General features: G+C 42.5%; 1 protein-coding gene across 1 annotated transcript in view; it reads left to right on the forward strand.

Moving 5' to 3' along the window:
- Window positions 1-395: 395 nt before the first annotated feature.
- Window positions 396-19,123, forward strand: part of CPS1 (carbamoyl-phosphate synthase 1) — an 86,945-nt gene continuing 68,217 nt past the window's right edge. Inside the window, exons 1-7 of the mRNA XM_062506695.1 lie at window positions 396-518; window positions 6,622-6,731; window positions 10,627-10,771; window positions 11,343-11,432; window positions 11,842-11,898; window positions 14,263-14,355; window positions 18,092-18,181. Of these exons, the coding sequence (XP_062362679.1) occupies window positions 396-518; window positions 6,622-6,731; window positions 10,627-10,771; window positions 11,343-11,432; window positions 11,842-11,898; window positions 14,263-14,355; window positions 18,092-18,181 (708 nt within the window). The remainder of the gene's footprint in view (window positions 519-6,621; window positions 6,732-10,626; window positions 10,772-11,342; window positions 11,433-11,841; window positions 11,899-14,262; window positions 14,356-18,091; window positions 18,182-19,123) is intronic.

Below are 19,123 nucleotides of genomic sequence, written 5' to 3' on the forward strand. Positions count from 1 at the left end.
ACCCACTCCCCCTTGTCCTGCCACTACATGCTCTTGTATTCTTGGGGTGATTTCTCCTTCAGGCTTTGCTGTCTTCAGATGGTGTCTGGCCTGTGTTAAAACCCCTGTGACAGTGCTCCGTCTGAGGAGAAGTGTTGCAAGGGTGCCTAAGCAAGCACCCCTCTGAGGAGGGGTGGGAGGAGGTGGGGCTGAACCTGGGACTTGTAATGGCAGAATAAATGGGAGGGTGGAGGGCAGCACTGTACAGTCAGTTCAGTGTGCCTGCTGTACCTCTGCTCTCTTCCCTGGGATCTACAAGAGTATATTGTCAGCACCAAATCTTGAAGAGATACATACAAGAAGATTTTTGTTTTCTCTTTTGTTCTTTAAACTTTAGTTACCGATCAGCTTTCAAGATGACAAGAATTTTGACAGCTTGCAAAGTGGTGAAGACTTTGAAAGGCAGATTGAAGTTTTGCAATGTGTCTGCTGATTACTGGAGTTTCTCAAGGACAGGTACCAGACTGTTGAGCATCAAGGTAACAGTGACTGAACTAGTGTTGTTTAATAGATGTCTTTGGCATGCAGAGATAACTTGCTGCAGATAACAGGGCTTACCTAGAGACATGAACCAGAGGAAATTTGTCTGAACCCTAAGCATGGGCGTTGCTTGGCTAAATGGTTTTATTAGCTAAGCAAACACCCTTTTTGTCTAGTCTGGAATGGAAGTTATAGGGTAAATTACACCAAAAGGTGGAAGTTCAGGGTTTCAGTTAATTATTATATGGTATTTTCTTTAGAAACACTTTACCCTTCTGTAGGACTGATAGCTAACAGAACAGATCTTTCAGTCCATATGAGAATGAATTGGCTGAATATTTAAAATCATGCATCACTTGAGGCATGTAATTAATCCTATTGAATCCATACAGAATCCATTTTCAACGTATTAGAAACTATAATGGCTCTGAAATTAACTGGAGAGGTAGACAACTTCTGTGAATGCATCAGTGTATCAGCTCTTGATTTGGACCACTCAGTTGATTTCCCCAGATTTCTAGTGCTCTTTGCTACAGGAGCTGGAGTAATTGGGTGAAATGGGACTATCTCAGGGAGTTCTGTAGCACTGAAGTGCAGTGGGAGTTCTGTCAGAATGCATTTTGCATTGAAAAAGCACTTAGCATTGAAAAGACACTTTTGCACAGGTGTTGTGTTGGATGAACAATGCAATAGAATTAGCAACTGGAGGAGAGGTGTTTCAGAGAGTGGTAACAAAGAGCATTGAGATACCTGGACTGCAGGTGCTGCTTTACCTGGCAGGGTGGTCTAGAGGTCTGATAAGTATCACTTCTGTCCACTCAGGAATAGGGTTTCTCTTACCTGTTCCACGGCCACTCATCTTTCAGGAGTTCTCTGAGCTCCTTCAACAGACCCTTTACTTGACAAGACAATGGGGGAATGGATTCAAACTGACAGAGAATGTTTACATTAGATATTAGCAATAAATTCTTTACTGTGAGTGGTGATGCCCTGGCCCAGGGTGCCCAGAGAAGCTGTGGCTGCCACATCCCTGGAGGTGTTCAAGGCCAGGTTGGACAGGGCTCTGAGCAACCTTCCAGTGGAAGGTGTCTCTGCTCATGGCAAGGGATTGGAACACGGTGATCTTAAAGGTCCCATCCAACCCAAACCATTCTGTGATTCTATGAGTCTATGATACTTTAAAAAAACACAATTCCTCTGCCAGATGAAGTAAGAAGTGCTCCTGTTTATAGGGCTTCCTTCAGCAGGTGAGTTGCCAGTTTCTTTGTATCAGGGTGTGGAAGGTAAGTCTAGTTGTGAGGCAAGTGGCCCTTATAGCTGGGTTTGGTGTTCCATCCAGCATTAGAGGTAATGGGTATTTATGAGAAATTTGCGGAAAGAGTGAAATGCAATGTAAGCATGCTAGAGTTCAAGAAATGTTTGGACAATACTCTCAGACACATGGTGGGATTCTTGGGGTTGTCTTGTGCAGGGACAGGAGTTGGATGAACTTGATGAGACTTGTGGATCCTTTTCAAGTCAGGCCATTCTGTGATCCATGATGTTTTGTTTGGACTAATGGCAGTACTAGGTAGTTGTCTCATTCTTCCTTTATTGCAGTCTTGAGTGAGCATTTAGTTGCCTTTAATTGCTTTTTCTGGCTGGGCTATTTTAGGAAGAAATAACAAAATACAGTGAAAACATCTAACCTATGTATAAGTTGTAAAGTATTAGACAGCATGAGGGAGAGGTGGTAGTTTTAGAAGAATGCCTAATAATACTTCTCCCAAGTCTGTATTCTGTCCAGTTAAACTCACCCTGTGAGGAAACACTGTTGTAGGTGAGTAGTGTTAGATATGGGGACTTATAGGACTTACAGGTCCATATTTCCCTATTGCATCACATCCTTGCATTCTAAAAAAAGAGATAGGCATCCATGAGTGAAAGAGGGGCAGAGAGCAGACCAGAGACCTTTCAGGGCTCTCAGTAGGGGTGTTTAGCATCACTGGTTTCAGGTTAATCAAGCTTGTTTAAAATTCAGGAATAGGCAGAGAGTGCGAGTTGAAGCTCTCATGTTTAATGCTCTTCTGAGGCCAATGTAGTTAAATGGGCATGAAAAGGTAGTACAAGCAATAAATAGGTGACTTGTAACAGTATAGCTGGCTCAGTAAGGAGAGGTTTGGGAGAGCTGTAAAAACCACCAGGAACGAGCTAAAAATGTAGTCAGAAACGAGAGGGAGATGAGGAAAATTTTGTAGAGTGCTGGCTTTAGAAACTATTTCAGATTATTGCCAAAGGGCTCTTCAAATGTATTTGAGGCAGTTGGGGAGAAATGGAACAGTGACTGCAAGGAGAATAGAGAGATGGGTGAGGAAGCTAAAGATGAGTCACAAGGTACTCCACTCCTTGTTTTGGATGTGAAAGGGGACATAAAATGGGGCCCATTCCCATAGAGATGAACTGCAACTGTGGGGGGGAGAAGGGGTGCTCGTTTCCGTGGGTCCTCAGTGACTTATGACAGGTGCTTCCTCTGGCTTGCTTCATTCTCCTCCTTTGAGTTTTGTGATGGACAAATATTTGTGGGATTGTTGTGAACAGCCTTGAGAAGAGTTCAAGTTGTAGGAACTGTGAGTTTTCTACCATGGTACCTATGTTTTTTTTCCTTGGGTTTTTCTTGGATGATAAATTAGTGCTTCTCCCCAAAAATCATGAAGCTTCTTTGGTATATCCCAAGATACTCACCTTTACTCATTCTTTTTCTTGCTCTGTCTTCTTCTCTCAATGTTTACCGGAAACAAATGTGCCAGAGCAAAATCAGATAGATACAGATATTTTTACACAGGGTTGGCAAAGAAAGTCTTAACTGTTAGCCATGCTCAGATAGATTTCCAGCCTGTGATGGCTTAGTAGCCACAAGAAGAATAAGCATCAGTTTGATTTTTCTATCAAAGAGAAAACTACTCCTTTGTTGCTGGCTATTTGGTCTTGGGAGAGTGAAATGTAGCTCAGTCCTTGCAGCAGCTTTTTATTGTAGAAGGAATCTTGGAGCTTTTGGATTCTTCTCTCCCTCTGATATGTAAACTGTCCTGTAGCCAGAACAGACAGATATGAGCCAAGAAATGTTGCAGAGGCTGTTGTGCTGTGTGGAATTGTACTGTAGATCTTTTGAGATTTTTCAGATCTTTATCATTCACGTTTTAGATGGGAGGGGCTGCTACAGCAAGGAACTTACTGGAACTAATTTCATCTGCTTTCTTACTTGGTTTAGGTTTGTTTTTCTTTTAACTTCTTAAGTGCTTTCTTTACTTGATGTGTGAAGTGCTTAGTGAAGTGGGACCTGAACTAGTTGACTCTTCAAATTGCCTTGACAAAATACACAAAATCTATCAACACAAAATCAACAGCATGGCCCTTTCTGTTCTGTCACCTTCATCCTCAAAGCTCTTGAAGAATACTGCAGCCTCTCTAGAGCACAGGGCCCTCTGCTAAAGGTGAAGCTACTGATGTGTAGGAAGAAGAAATCAGATTGCAAATGGCATATCTTACATTGGGGGTGTGTGGCAGAAACAATGAAATTGAGATTAGAACAGAGATTTATCTGAGGCTATGTGAGGTTGCTTTTAAGAAGAGTGAAGACAAAAGGACCTCATGGAAGCTCTGAGGTTTGTTTATTTCTTGCTTGTTTTTCTTTTTCTTTTTTTTCTTTTTTTTTTAAGTATTTCTCCCAGCTGATCCCTGATTGAGCCAACTACAGGCCTTCACTATAGCCTGTAAATCACTTTTCACCTTAAAAACAAAAGTGAAAAAACAAGGTAGGCTGACAGCTTAGGGATATGGTAACACCTCCGCTGAAAATGTGAGCAAGAATAATTGCTTTGAGAATGCTCAATGAACCAACCACTTAATTAAGAATAATAAATCAAGGAAAGGGGGGAAACATTTGAACATCTATCCCCTGCTATAACTGAACTTGCAGGCAGGTTATGGTTGCTTGGGGATGCTTTTTTCTGCATTACTTGAACACTGTGTAGGGGCTCTAATAGTGTAATAAGGGTTTCTGTTCAACAGAAATTGTTTCTGTGCTGTCTGGTATAGAAAGCAGGTGGGCTGTGGTGGGAGGAAGGCCATGCAGATCCCTGTGAGGCACTCTAGTGAGGGTGAGGCTCTGAAGCCCAAGTTTGGAAGAAACACCAAATTTTGGAGAAACAAAATCCTATCCAACAGTCAGTGTTCCATGGGGGCAGAGTAGGTTGGGCTCTCACCCAGCTTCCAGAAAGGCAGAGGTCCTATCCAAAGCCAAGCCTGAGGTACCCACACCACTCTGTGCTGTGCAGTGCTTTGAGTGTCTGACAGTTCTCTGCAGGGAGATTAGGGAGCCCAACAACCTGTCATTTGAATTTGGTCTAAACCTAGGGGATGTAGCCACAAACATTCTGTTTACAACTGGGGAGAGAGGAGATTTTGGTGTTGCTGACGAAACTCTGCAATGGTGCTGGAAGGTTCCAAAACTTATGGCTAAATCTTTGCAGAATGATGGGGTGTTTGACATTAATGAGGAAAAAATGGCAAGGCTAAAAGCATCCCAGATGCACAGAATTCAATTACTTGGCAGTGCAGTTTGATTTTTAGTGTATTTTGCAGTACATTAGTAATTGATCTGTGTGGTATTTGTAACTGCAGAGGGGCTTTAAATGAATGTTTGTCATGATGGTTACAAAATGTTCAATATTGAGAATGAAATTTCTCCTTGCTGTGATTGTTCATCTGATTTACAGCTAATGGAATGTAGCTCTCCAGCTCCTTTCTGCAGCAAATTGATCTTGATTTTTCTTTTAAAAATCCCAGTGTGAGGAATAGTTCTGTGAAAGAAACCAATATGAACCTAAATCACAGTGAGAGCTGCTTCCTGTGAACATGCTTGGCACGTTTCCTGGGGCACAGACCACTGGGAATTTTGCACTGGTGGTCACTCTGCCTGTACCTAGGAGACAGCTGTGCTTGCCTTCCAGAACTGGAAGTTTTTCAGGGTCCTGAAACTTCATCATCCAAATTATTTTAAGTCCAGGAATTCATTGGCAAATCTGTTTACAGCTTTGTTTTAAATCTGTTTAAAGCTTACTCTTTCTCTTCCTCTGCATGTCACCAGTGATCCCGCTGCCTGAGGGAATCTCCCAACTCATTCTGTCATATCTGCTGTGCATGTAATCATTATTTATTTATTTGTTAGAAGGTGGAGTTCTCTGGTGGTTTCCCATCCAGCGCCTGGACAGAGTAAGAAAGGTTTAGTTTCCAAATGGGGCCAAAGAGGGTGGTACATTTAGTCTGATAGGTGCAAAGACCCATTTATGACAATGAATCTCATAAGGATTTCTGTAAAACTCACTCTGTCCTGTTTGTCTTGGCTGTAGAATAGTGATGAAGCCTGCAAGGGATTCCAGTTAGTGTGGGACTCAGTTCTGCTAAACAGTCTCTGGAAGAGGTATGGTTTCCTCTAGGCTGCTTGTTTCATAGCTGCTTCTTCCAGGACAATTTGTGTCTATCCCTGAGGTGACTGAGACCACGAGTGTCCATCTGATCCATGACTTCCTCTGCTCTAGTGTCCTACAACAGAATAGACTGGTATTTTGGTTTTTGCTGTCTGGCACCAGTTCAACTAAACACACACTTATTTTCAGTGGCATTGCTGTATGGTTGCACCAGAAGTTAAGCACCTATCAAAGGTCAGAGCTGGATGAAAGCCAGCAGAGTCAGCAGCGGGGCTTGAGCAAACATTGAGGAGACCAGTGATCCTTTCCCTACAGGGTTGTGTTGTTGGCAAATTGCAAGATATCATATGTGGAAAACATGAACTAAGGGGTAGGGAAGGGCAATCCCTCAGTAATAGCAGCATGTGCTCTGCTTGCAGTGAGATTTACCAGCTCATTAGGATAACAATGTTTCCTAAGTGTTAGACAGAAAAAAGGCATCAGATTAGTAAAGAGATGGTGTCTTGGCAGCTGGGAGTGGGAGAAGGGCAGGAATACTTACAGTGTCAGGCATGCAAGGCAGGTATCCTGGGTGTTACCTGTATGAACATCAAGCCTTTCCTCCTGTGTCTGAGTCTCTTCATGTGCCTTTCTCTAGGTGCAGACAGCGAACTTGGTGCTGGAAGATGGGATGAAGATGAAGGGTTATTCTTTTGGCTATCCATCCTCCACAGCAGGGGAAGTCGTATTCAACACAGGACTCTCTGGGTAAGGCAACAGCAAATGATGTGTAAGCATCAGTACTTCTCTGGAAGCTTGTTGAAGTGTGAAAGCTGCTTTTTCCAAGCTGGTAAGGCCCTGATCCAAGCAGGTAGCTTTCTATAGAATGCTACATTGTAGTCCAGAGATATATGTAGAGAGAGAATGAATAGAGGTGTCTCAGGCAGACCATTTGTGCCAAAGCATTTGTGGTGATAAGCACCTTTAAAGAGTAATCTAATGATAATAATGAGATACATAGAGTTCTGATCACTGCCTGCTGAATTCCTGCTGCCTAGTCAGAGCAGAGAAGCTGTCTGTTCTCCCTCCAGTGCCCAGATCAACTATAGAGGTTTGAAGCATCTGCAGCCTTCTTGGCAATGGAAATTGGTTTCTGAGTGCAAAATTTTTAAACCTCAGGTTCGTCACCTTTCTGACCCATCTCTTATGTAATTTTTTAGCTCATACCACAGGTAAGGATGCTTTTGCACTCTGTCCCTTTTCCACCTAAAGGGCAGGATCAGATTCTTGCCAAACCTAACCTGATTCACTGTCTTCTTGAGTGGTAGAAGCTTATGGCTGACTTAGGTTGGCAGCCAAATGCTGATTTTGCTGGACTGCCTGAGCAGAGGGAATCTGGCCAGAGGAATGACAGGGACATGTCCTTGGGGAGATAAGACATCACTGAAGCTGTTGATACTTGAGCTTCTTCTTCATTCATTCATAGCTGTCTTTGCTCATCTGCACTGTGTTCCCCAAATTCTGCTCTCCTTTGGAGATCTCAGTACTCACAGGATGAGTTTTAAATGGTATCGTTGGTGAGAATGTTAAATTGCTGCAGAGGGGAATCAGTTTGCAGAGTTTTGCATTAGGAGACAATTATTTAAGCATTTTGACAGCACTAATTACTGGCTGTGTTAATATACCTGCCAACAAGCCACTGTTTAATATAGATCAGAATGATGGAGGGCACCAGGATTCTCTTCTCATTGATAGATTATGGGGCATAAATCTTGGCACATCACAAAAGTCAAGGAGGACCTGAAGGATTAATTTCCTCTCCACATGTTACTGTGGCAGTAGAAGTTGTGTTTGTTCATTGTCTAATCATTTAGTGAGGATGCTGTGACAGAGATCCATTCTGTGCTGGGGAGCATATGGGCATGGAGAAACATTCAAAATGTAAGGTGGTATCTTCAGAGCCCCCTATACAGAACCTGATCTTGATTGATTCAGAGAAATGGAAGACAAGAGCATTGTTACAGAATATAAAAGTGGCAGATTTCTTACCAGTCCTGGGGTTGCTGCCCATTGAAAGGAAGCCTGTAGCTGTACCTCTTGCTCCTGATCACAGAGGTGAAGATCTGTGTATCCAGAGGAACACAGCTGTTCCTTCTCCCTGACAGAGGATGAGGCTGTGCCAGAGTGAAGAAGGTGTCCACGCTGCTGGGGCATGCAGCACTTTGTCACAATAGGGAGCAAGAGGTTAGTGCAGGGGTGCTGATAATCCTCAGACCTATGTTCTGTGAAGTGGGTGTTTCCACGTGCTGAGTGGGGTCAGCATGGGCTCTGTCCTGGGGTGGTTCATAGGCTGCTCTGCACTGTCTTCATCTGGACTCCCAAGTTCTGATCCATGTTACAGAGATGGAGGCAAAGCACTTTGTGTGCATACAGCTCTCAGGCTTGAAGTAGCTGAAGCTTGCTGAAATACGTTGACATATTACTCTGGAATAGAAGGCTGAGAGCACTCTTTTGGGGGTGAAATGTTGAATTTTTGATAGAAGAACACAAGGATGAACTTTAAGAAGTATTTGCTGAAAAAAATAAACCTACTGTTGCAGCCATCTGTTTGGTATAGGAACAAAAAGAGGAAATTTCCAATTAAGAAAGAAGAATAGTTACAACCCATAAAATGTCGCATGTTTAAATGGCTCCATAAAAGTGTTTACCTCCAATAAATGTGTGTGTTTCCCATATTTTAGTGAGAGAATGGGTTGATGGGTGTTTACTGAAATCAGGCAGGCAGGCACAGCAAGGATTAGACATTGCAGCAAGTTTGGAGCTGGTGTTTCCATCTGCTCCTCTGTGCTCCACATAACACTGTTCCTGCTTAAAGGGCATTGTCTGAGCCCTGCCTGCACACCCCACCCAGACCCAGTGGCTCTCTGGCCTTGTTTGCTGATTGCAAATGAGATGCAAAGGTTAATTGCATTAGCTTTGTCAGTAATGAGGAGTCTTTTGGAAGCATAACCAATTAGCTTGGAAGGGAGAGACCAGTGCCAAGCATGCACGTGCCATATGCCTGGTACCTAGTACAGTTTTGGATCACACTGCTTTGTGCAGTTGGTTACCTGCAGCAGCAAATATAGATTGAAACATCAGGAGAGGCTTACCTGAAAATATTTCCTGACCATTGTTTATTTGACCTGTCATTTCTCAGAGCTGGCTGGTGTGCTGTGGTGTCTATATCTGCCGGCAGCCAGTCCTGCTTTTGTGAAAAGTTTCCCAATGCTTGACAATTAATCTTCTGGCACTAAGTCTGGTGTTCCATAAAAATGTCTCTTGTGACTTGCTGATATCTGGTAGATGGTTGGAGTTGCCAATTAAGTATTGTTTAAACAATAATGACAATAGTAAATTATATTTTGTATAGGGCAGATTCATCCTGGAGTGTCTTCATGAATTTGGCTCAATATTTGTGGGGATAACTTAATCTGTTGTTAAATTGCAGCTGGTTTTGGGTTGAAAGACAGTAATTGTTAAAGGGATATTTGCAATAGTATACTACAGTATAAGGGAGAAAGTGAAGGACTGTCTGCTCATTTGAAGCTGAAGAATAGGACATATAGACCATATTTACCCTATATGTGGTTGAAAGTGAAACTGGATCCAGAGATGATGCTTTGTGGAATCCTAGGTTTGGTCCTCTGCTGCAGAAGAGTGTTCCAATGTGCTTTTAGATCTGTCCTTGCTGAGAAGGACACTCAGGCTGGTGCTTAATAAACTGCCAGGCTTCTGCCTGGGCTATTGATAGGACATGCTCTGGGGCCTTGTGATCAGAGGAGGAATGCTGAATCCCAAAGCATTGGCTTCAACTTGGCTTCTTCAGCAATACACAAACCAGCTTCCAAGCACTTAGCAGTCTTGTCAGGTGAAATGAATGGTGTTCTGTAGGTGGGAACACGGAGATTGCCTAGAAGAGAGGCCAGGTCTCTTCTGGGAGAAACTACAGATGTGGGACCATGGCAGGGTTTGTTGACAGAACAGGTGGGAGAGAAGGACTCAGAGTAGTGATGAGGAATCCCAAGGACCTGTCTATGTCCTCCCCCACAGAAAGAGCCCTGAACATCCCAAGACATGAAAGCTCCAGGGTGTAGAAGGGACAAAGCCTGGGCAGACAGCTCTGTTGTCTGCCAGCTTTTCAGTTGGAGCCTTGTGATGCCAGTGAGAAGGGAAAGCTCTTCCAGCTCTTACATGGATGGCAGGGCACAGCAAGGGCAAAGCACTGCCCAGGGCTGTGCCCAGGGAGAGGCCAGGCCAAGCTGCTGTCAGAGGGTCCAGTGATTCTCTGTGCAGGGCTGAGATCTCCCTGCCCTCTCTGTACTTGTTTCTCATGTTAAGTCAAAGGACTCTGAGTTTGTTGATAGCTTCTGTGCTTCTCTTAAATAATACATGGGAGGCCAAAGTCTTTCCTTGTTCTCCATGTCAGATGTTTAACCACAAATGGCAAAGTCAGAGCGTAGTCACAGATGTGTTTGCTTTTGTCCTGAGAATATCTTCACATGAATGCCATTTATGTCTTTTTGGCATATGGAAATTCATACCTGTCTTGTTTTCACCGGGTCTTTTGTTTTCCTTTTGACTCCAGGCCAATGTACTTTTCTTCTACTGTTTCTTCACCTAGGTACACCGAAGCCTTGACAGATCCCAGCTACAAAGGACAGATTCTTACCCTGGCTAACCCCATAGTTGGGAATGCTGGGGTGCCTGACACGGCTGCTTTGGATGAAATGGGCCTCAGGAGATTTCTGGAGTCTGATGGGATCAAGGTAATAGAGGGAGAAGCAATGCTGATCAAAGGGTTGTGCCCAGCAGCCTGAGTGTGTGAGAGTTTACTGGGTCCTTCATAGAAGGAATCAGCAATACTCAACCTTTCTTTTTCTTCTTCTGGATGTTGTTCTTTAGAGGAATGGTGGCAAAAAATACTCCATCTTGATTTCTGTACTAAGCCACGTGCCTTCTGGAAGTATCTGTTCTGAGGTGAAATACACTAACTCTGTTGAAAAATGGAGCTGACTTTTGAAATGAAATGTTACTTAAAAGTGAAAAGGTTTCTTATTAAAAAAATAAACAAAATAAAACATTTTGTCTTGTCTTAAATTTCCACTTTGTTTCTTTTGTCAAGAAGCGTTTTGTCGGTTCAGTGCAATTTGCATCTTTGGTTACCAAGCCACATTAACCTTCTATGGATTTCCTGGTTAAAATGCCCAGGTATAGTAATGGGATAGCCCGAAGTCTGTCCATGATATGGTTTATGGTGAATGAGTAGTGAAAATTGAAGGTACTGGATAAGTACAAAGGTGATCCTACTGTGCAAAATGATGTTTCTTCTCTCTACAGGTTTCAGGTTTACTGGTGCTGGATTACAGCAATGAGTACAGCCACTGGCAGGCTACTAGGAGCCTGGGAGAATGGTTGCAAGAAGAACAGGTGAGCAATCTAAATGTAACAACACAATGAGAACTGACCTGGATGGAAAGATGAGCTCTTTATTTTGTGCTTTTTAGAGCAGAAATTAGGTTTGAACAACTCAGGTATTTATGAGTGGGAATAAGAAGGAGAAGTGAAGAACTGCAGTGAGGCAGCCCTGGTAAGACTGCTGCTGAGAGCCTGAGCTCCTAACACAAGATCAGGCTGGATGGGGCTGTGAGCAGCCTGGTCTAGTGGAAGGTGTCCCTGTCCATGGCAGAGGGTTGGAACAAGGTGAGCTTTCAGGTGTCTGCCAAACCAAACCATTCTGTCATTCTGTGACATGTTCTCATATAAGTGGTCTGGCTGCTGTCTTCTTTCTGGTTTTTTTAACTGCTTGTTCTCTAAATTATCCTTGGGTTTTCTTCAGGTGCCTGCACTGTATGGGATTGATACCAGAATGTTGTCCAAATTAATTCGTGACAAGGTATGATATGCTTCCATTGATCCAATTGCATTAACCTTGCTGATGCTGGGCCCTTTCCAGGCCCTTTCCAAACCTGGAATAGCACTGGTGCTGCTGGGCTGCCTTGACTTCAGATGCTACTCAGATCCGTATGCTCTTCCTAAGGCTTCTGTACTGCTGGGAAATTCTCTGATCCCAAGGAGCCCCCTGTCCCTGGCTCTGCTCTGGGTTTCCTGTCCTACAGAAGTGAGCCAGCAGCACAAGGTGATGTAAATGAAAGGCCTCAGGTGGTAGTATCAAGCACATCTTAAGTCAGAAACAGTCAAAGAGAGCAACAAGTCTCTGAGGTATTGTGGATATTAGTTTGCCGACAGTGGCACCTTTGGTCAGTAGAAATTCTGCTCCTCTGAGACAAAGGAATGCCTACAGTCTTCTAAGATGGATTCCTAACCTGGTTTCCTTTGGCTGAAACCTGCTATTGTTTTCAATAGTCATTACTTTTCTCAGTTTTTCAAGAGCTGACAATTGAAGGTCATGGGTAGGATTATGTTATGGAGTGTAGGTTAATGTGGAGGTACACTTCACACTGGCTGAAATGGTGATCAAAACCAGTCTGAATGTAAATTTGCCTTGGAGGCTCTTCTTTTCTAATGGATTATTTGAAGCTGCTCTTTTCTTTAGGTGATCAATTTTCAGTCTGCAGCCCAACCTTATGCCCCCTTTCATTCCACAGAACAAAACAGGAATGGCCCAGCTTGAATAAGAGGAATATTTGTAGAAAGGAGTTCTTGTAGGAAGATTTGGCATTGTCCTGCTCTTAGAGATAGCATACAAATACAATTTAATACAATAAACAATGACAATATGTTTTCTGCTTTCTTAAGACATAATAGATCACTGTTCCTTTTATCCAAAGTTAATACTTTCAGTGTTTGTCCTGTAACTTAGCAGTGCACTGGTAGAGAGTTCCATTATATCATGACTTTGAGTGGTATTGGTGTATGGCTTTTTAGAAAGTGCATAATTTCACCTCTTCACCGAGTTTTGTCAGGTTGAAAAAAACTACTTAGGATTTCACTCTCTGTCTCTATAAAAATTTGGGGTGAGAGCAGGGCTTCTTTATGATAAATGCAGAAAGGAGGAATGACTTGTTAAACTGGATTGAGAGTAAGTGCAGGGCACCATTTGGCTGAGATCAAGGGCTTAAGAGCTTTGTCATCAGCATTTATGGAACTCACTGCATGATGGCACTCAGAACCATGGCTCTCAAGGACTCCTCAGGGCCCTCGTTTCCAAGAACAGGACTTGTTGAAGATGATGATTATCTTCTTCTGCTTCATGTGAAGCAGCTTGGAGCAGCTTTCTGTGTAAGGTGCCACTCAAGAAGACACAGACACTGTTAGGGGCTAAACTCTGTTTTTAAGACTTGCCCTTATCAGTGTGCATGACAGTGCAAGATATTGGCTGTTGCTTGCCCTAAAGAAATGGCAAGGATACTTCAGGTATGGCAAGCCAGGGAAGTATCTCAAAGGAGAGTCACTAAATCCAAGGAGCAGTCCCAGTGGGAATACTGGTGTAATATCCACAGAGCAAGCTGAGTTTACCATGTTTGATCATCAAAGTGGGATGTGATAAATTTACCACAAAACATTGACTTCCTCTGTTTTACGTTCCCTTTCCATCCTTGAAAAGTTTTATAATGCACACCCTGTTCCCATTCTGAGAAGAGGTTAACCCTAGATTAATCCCACTTACTCTAGGAGTGGGGCAAAGCTAAAGCAGGGATTTATTTTTCCACTGAGAACATCAATGAGAAGGGTATGCTGCTGGCAGAACAAGAGTGTCCTAGCCTCTGTCAGGTGGTAACAGCAATACAGAGTAGGGCTTCCTGGAGGTGATTTTTATTTTTAACAGTTTATTCAGAAAACAGCTGGCTGACCTGCCTCCTACATAGCTATGCCTTACAGCAGTTCTGCTGCCTTGTAGCTATCCACAGGAGGCAGCTGAAAATCTCACAGTGAGTTTCCAAAACGAAAAAAATCTTCAAACTGCTTTGTGGATTTCTCCCAGATCTATGACAGTTATGTGGGGATCTGAATTCTGATCTTCTTGGAAGACAATTTCATGTCACAACACAGCTTGCCAGACTGCCTATTAACAAATATTACTGCTGACAATGTCTCTCCCCTGAATGAAAGGGTTTAAACAGATTTTTTTATACAGAGGAAGGCTCACAAACTTCTGAAAATGCTAAAAATAGTTATAAACTGCCAAGAAAACCATCTTTAAACAGCTGTTCCAGTTGCTAGGCCTGTCAACACCTCATCCCAGCATTCACAGCTTCTCCTTTGCTCATGCTTGGCTTTTTCTGGTGTATTTCCACAGGGCACAGTACTTGGGAAGATCGAATTTGATGGTCAACCTGTGGAGTTTGTAGACCCAAATAAGCAAAACTTAATTGCAGAAGTTTCAACAAAGGTGAGAAGTTCTTCCATAGATTAGGGCTGTACACTCCAGGTAGTAACTGCTTCTCATCTGCTCTGGGGATCAACCAGTTTTTGTAAACAAACAATTTTGAGATGTTTTTTCTAAACCATGCAGCTTTCTAGACCTTTGATGGACTGTTTTCTCAATATCTCTGTGGCTCCTTAAGTGCAGTGTTGGAAATAAAAATGGTTTGAGTTGAGCTGAATGTGGTCTGAACCGTACTCTGATCAGAGGATTGTGTGTTGCAAAGACAAAGAAGTATTGGGGATACAGTTGGACCTGGTATATGGTGGATGTTTTCAAACATAAAAAGAATTAATACAATGAATGGTTACTTTCCTTAAAAAAAAAATCATCAAACAAAAAAATCAACAAAAAAAAACTCCATCACAATACCATTTCATAACCTGTGTTCAGGTGTAATTTTGTTGGGGTGATTCCAGAAGAGATTTCTGGATGTCAAAACTGGATCACATTAGTAATCCCCTGCATCTGATATTACTGGAATCAGCTGCTATGCCCATGGATCTGAAGAGTCCAGCAGTGAAGTTTTTACTCTGTTAGCTGGGCATGCAAACTGTGTTCATCTACAAGCTGAGAAGAATGTTAGGAATCATGGGGATGTAGGAAACCAGGCCCATAGTAAAAATAGTAACTATTCTTGTACCAATGCAAGGGCTAATGACTTAAATTGTGTCCCTTTTGTGGATTTAAGTGGGGGATAAAGAGCACCCTGGATGCTGAATCCTGCTGACTGAAGTGAGAACCAAGTGTATGAGTCCCTTTTGCAAATTCCATGCTTGCTATGGTGTTTGAAGTTCCTTCAAGATCAGTGAGGCTCTGGAAGAGCTCTGCAAATAGTTGCTCGTGTACTGTTCTGCACACAAGCCAGTGTGTTCATGGCCTGGGAGAAAAGCAGTCCTGAACACACTGGTCAGCGAGCAAGGGGCAGTTTGAAGCACTCTCCATCCAGGCTTGGATTTACAGTAGTAACTGGCATTCTGGAATGCCATTGCAATAAGTAAGGGCCTTGAGCACAGTAAAGCCTTTGAGTAAGGATCTTGTTGCTACACAGAAGGATGGCAATTGCTTTCTCAGGTTGTGGTCCAGGATTGCAAGGTGCAGGTGGAGCCATTTCCAGTCAGTATCTCGTAAACAGGTAAGATTGCTGATGCAAAACTCTACAATTACAAAGACAGAATTACTGCAAAGATGCTGAAAATAGTTTCTTAACGGGAGATAAAATAAGATAAACAGCACTTTGGTGGTCTCATTATGTTTATAGCTTCATTTTATAGGCTTAAAAACCAACATCACATATAAAGCTATAAATGAAGTAAGCTGTTTAATGTTGGTAATTACTGGACATGATAATCTATCTGTTGCCAAATGGTGATTTTCATGTAAATCAGCATACGGTATGATCTGAAATCTGCTTATCTATTGTACACGAGGAGTGATTGATTTTCTTATTATATCCTACCCACCCCCTGCCACCTTAAATTTATTTAGATTAAATTAGATTAAATGCTAGTGGTATAGACTGTGCTTGCTAATATTGCCTGTCTAGGACAAGGAATGTGGAAAACTGCCAGCATTCTACAGGCACTCTTGCTGGAGTTTTTTTGGTGCCTGTGATGGTCAGGGTTGCAGAGCAGGTGAGAGATAGTTAACCAGTCCAAGCTAAAAGGTCACATCTCTCCACACATGCAGGCCCATGTACTGCCTTTGTTCTCAGCACTGGTACCAACAGGAGCTTTTACTCTCCCTAACCACTGATTTGCAGCCCTCCCACATAATTCTTTCGGACTGGGACAGTTTTTTATGGGCTGTGCTGTGAGCAGGTGAGGGAAATCCTCTGGCTTTAGAAGGAATGCATTTTAACAGTTTTCTGATCCAGCTCCCAGTCTAGTTTCTGTCTAAACACTCTTGGCCAGATGCAGGGGACAGGTCAGATCTCTGCAGGACACGGTGTGACCCGTGGGTTGTGGAGACAGCAACATCTGAAGTCAGTCTTGCTGCTGAAGGAAATGTTACAAATCACAGCTAATTACAATGGGAAGAGTTCTGAAAGTAAGGTTAATTAAAGTACCTTGAAGTAGAGTTGCCCCACAACTCCCTCTGGTTCATGAGAACAGCTAAGGAGAACCTTTGAAGGAGGCCTTTGCTTCATAATATTTTTTTTTATTTTTTAAAGTATGGATATTGTGGGAAATGGAGGGATCTTCAAAAGCCCCTTTTGAAAAGGAAGGTGAGATTTTCTTAGGGGTCTCTGACACAGAACACTAAGCTAGCTTCTGTGAGAACCAGACACCTTAATGTTCTTGGGATTTTTGAAACCCACCACCCAGAAGCTTGAAGGACAGCAGGTAGAAGACCCATAAAATGTAGAGTTTTCTTCTCCACAACTCACTTTTGTTCATACTTTTCAGGCCTGAGACAGTAAGGTGTCCTTGAGTTACAGTCATACAGAGGAATCATTCAGTCTGAATAAAATGGGACAACAGCAGCTGACAGGCTATGGAGTTTTAGAGTTATACACTAAAGCAGCACAGGATCTGAAAAATATAAAAGCTAAATCCTAAGGCATCACTAGAAACCTCTGCATTTCAATCTCTGCAAAGATACACGTTTAAACAAGAACTGACAAGGGTAACACATGGGGAAGGGTTGCAATATTCAGTTAACAAACTTCATCCTGAACTATTTGCTGAGGGGATGTCTTTCCTTCTGGCTGGCCATATTTCTCCTTTTAAAAAATTCACTTTGTCACCCTGAACCAGCCACACTGGACATGGATTTTAGTATCTTTTCATGAAGAGGCCCAGATGTGAAATATTGCTGCCAGGGAAGCTGATTAAAAGGGAGTTCCATAGTCTAAAAGAGGGAAAATAAAGGAAAAACTAACAAAAAACCCCCACAATGACTTGTTTTTTCCATGATGCACAAGAGAAAAGCCACTTTGGGTAAAGTACATTTGTCAATATAAGCTTTCAGAAACTGAGTGTAAGTGAAGGTAAGCAAAGAGTTTGTTTTTAGGAGGAAGAAGGCAGCCTTATGTGCTTTATTGATGAATCACATCAATAACTGCTACCTGCAGTCATGTGTCAGGTTAAATAATTCAGCAAGCTTCAGAAAGAAGCTGTCCATAAATAACCTTACATCAGCTAGAGCTGTCTGACAACGAGTCTGCAATGGCACAGTATCAAGGCCATGTAACATACAGTAGTTTGATTTAATTTTCTTCCATTCTGGCTGTGACCAGTAGATAACTGAGTGTACAAAGCATGATGCTACAGATTTGGGACTGGTGACAATTTATTTTGTGGAATGGATTAAGAAACAGTAGCTGGAAGAGGAGAAGTTGTGAGATAAATTCTGGCCCGTTTCTCTTGGGCTGCAATAATCTGTGAGAACTGGCTTTTTGTTTCACTGCTGATGAGGTGACACGCAGGAAAGAAGCTTGTCATTAGCTATGGAAACAAGTGATTGCTTAGGAATTACATTACTGCTTTAATCAACAGTTTACGAAACCACATTATAACTTCTACTTTCACAGAAAGATGAAGGAAGCACTAATGTCTGCAAAGTTCCTAGAGTTTTCCACATAAATTTGTTGTTAAGTACGAGTTACTGCACATTGGTGAAAAGTTATTCTGCTGCCCATCTTTGTGTTTTGGGGACAGGGCATGATCTGTCATTTACAACATGGTCTGTCTTTTTATAGGAAGTCAAGATTTATGGCAGAGGGAATCCAATTAAAGTTGTAGCTGTTGACTGTGGGTTGAAGCACAACATTATCCGTCTGCTGGTAAAGGTAGGTCAGTGCTTGATAGCCCTTGTCACTTGTTCTGCTTTGGCAAGAGCCTCACCTGTATTCATGAGCCTTCCTTCCACCTGGACCACATGCATTCTAAAGTTGGTTTAGCCCTCCTAAAGTGAGGCACAAATTTTAGGATGATTTTTATGCACTGGGAGATGTATTCTGCACTTGTGCAGAGTGTATTGAGGGGATAAGGAAGAAGAGCTGTACAGCAGCCTCTCAGCCATGGGAAGAACCCCAAAAGAGATGAGTTTTCAAAAAATGAGGCATAATTTCTCCAAACAACAATGAAGCAAGGTCAACCCAAAACTGTTAAAAATAAATAAATTGGGTGGGCCGGGGGGGTGGGGGGGGAACAGAAAAATGCAATGACTGTGGTGAATGTTTGAAACAGGTCCAAAGTACTTGTGGAATGTTTGTGGTTGAAGATATTAAACACACAGCCTCCCTAGACCCTCAGCAACCTGCCTTAAAGTGGAAATTACCCCACAGATACTGGACCTGATGACCTCATGAGGCTCATACATCCCAAGTTATTCCTTGATTCTAGAATTCTGTGAAAAGTTTTTCCTGTTTTTAGCACTTTGATGTAGCAGTTCTTGCTTCTTTAGCCAAACAAGAGACTATGTCCTCATATTCTCTAGAAGCACAGTATTGCCCTGATTCAATTTTTTAATTAATGTGGGTGTTTGTCTCAGTTTTGATGTGTAGGGCTGCTTCTGGCATGTCATAGAACAGGGCTGTGAAATCCTAATTTGGCAGTTAAGGAGAATGCACCGTGTAAAAGTGAACACATGTGCACATGCACACTAATTTTGCTTTCTATTAGTAAGTTTTGATGTCATTAGTGAATTGCAGAGTAACTTGACAAACACTGAGGTGGCTCAAAGGGCCAAGTCTGCCAGTTTTGTGAAAGTAATATGGTCAGATAGTGGA

Source organism: Cinclus cinclus, chromosome 21, assembly GCF_963662255.1.
Source record: "Cinclus cinclus chromosome 21, bCinCin1.1, whole genome shotgun sequence".
NCBI lineage: Eukaryota > Metazoa > Chordata > Aves > Passeriformes > Cinclidae > Cinclus > Cinclus cinclus.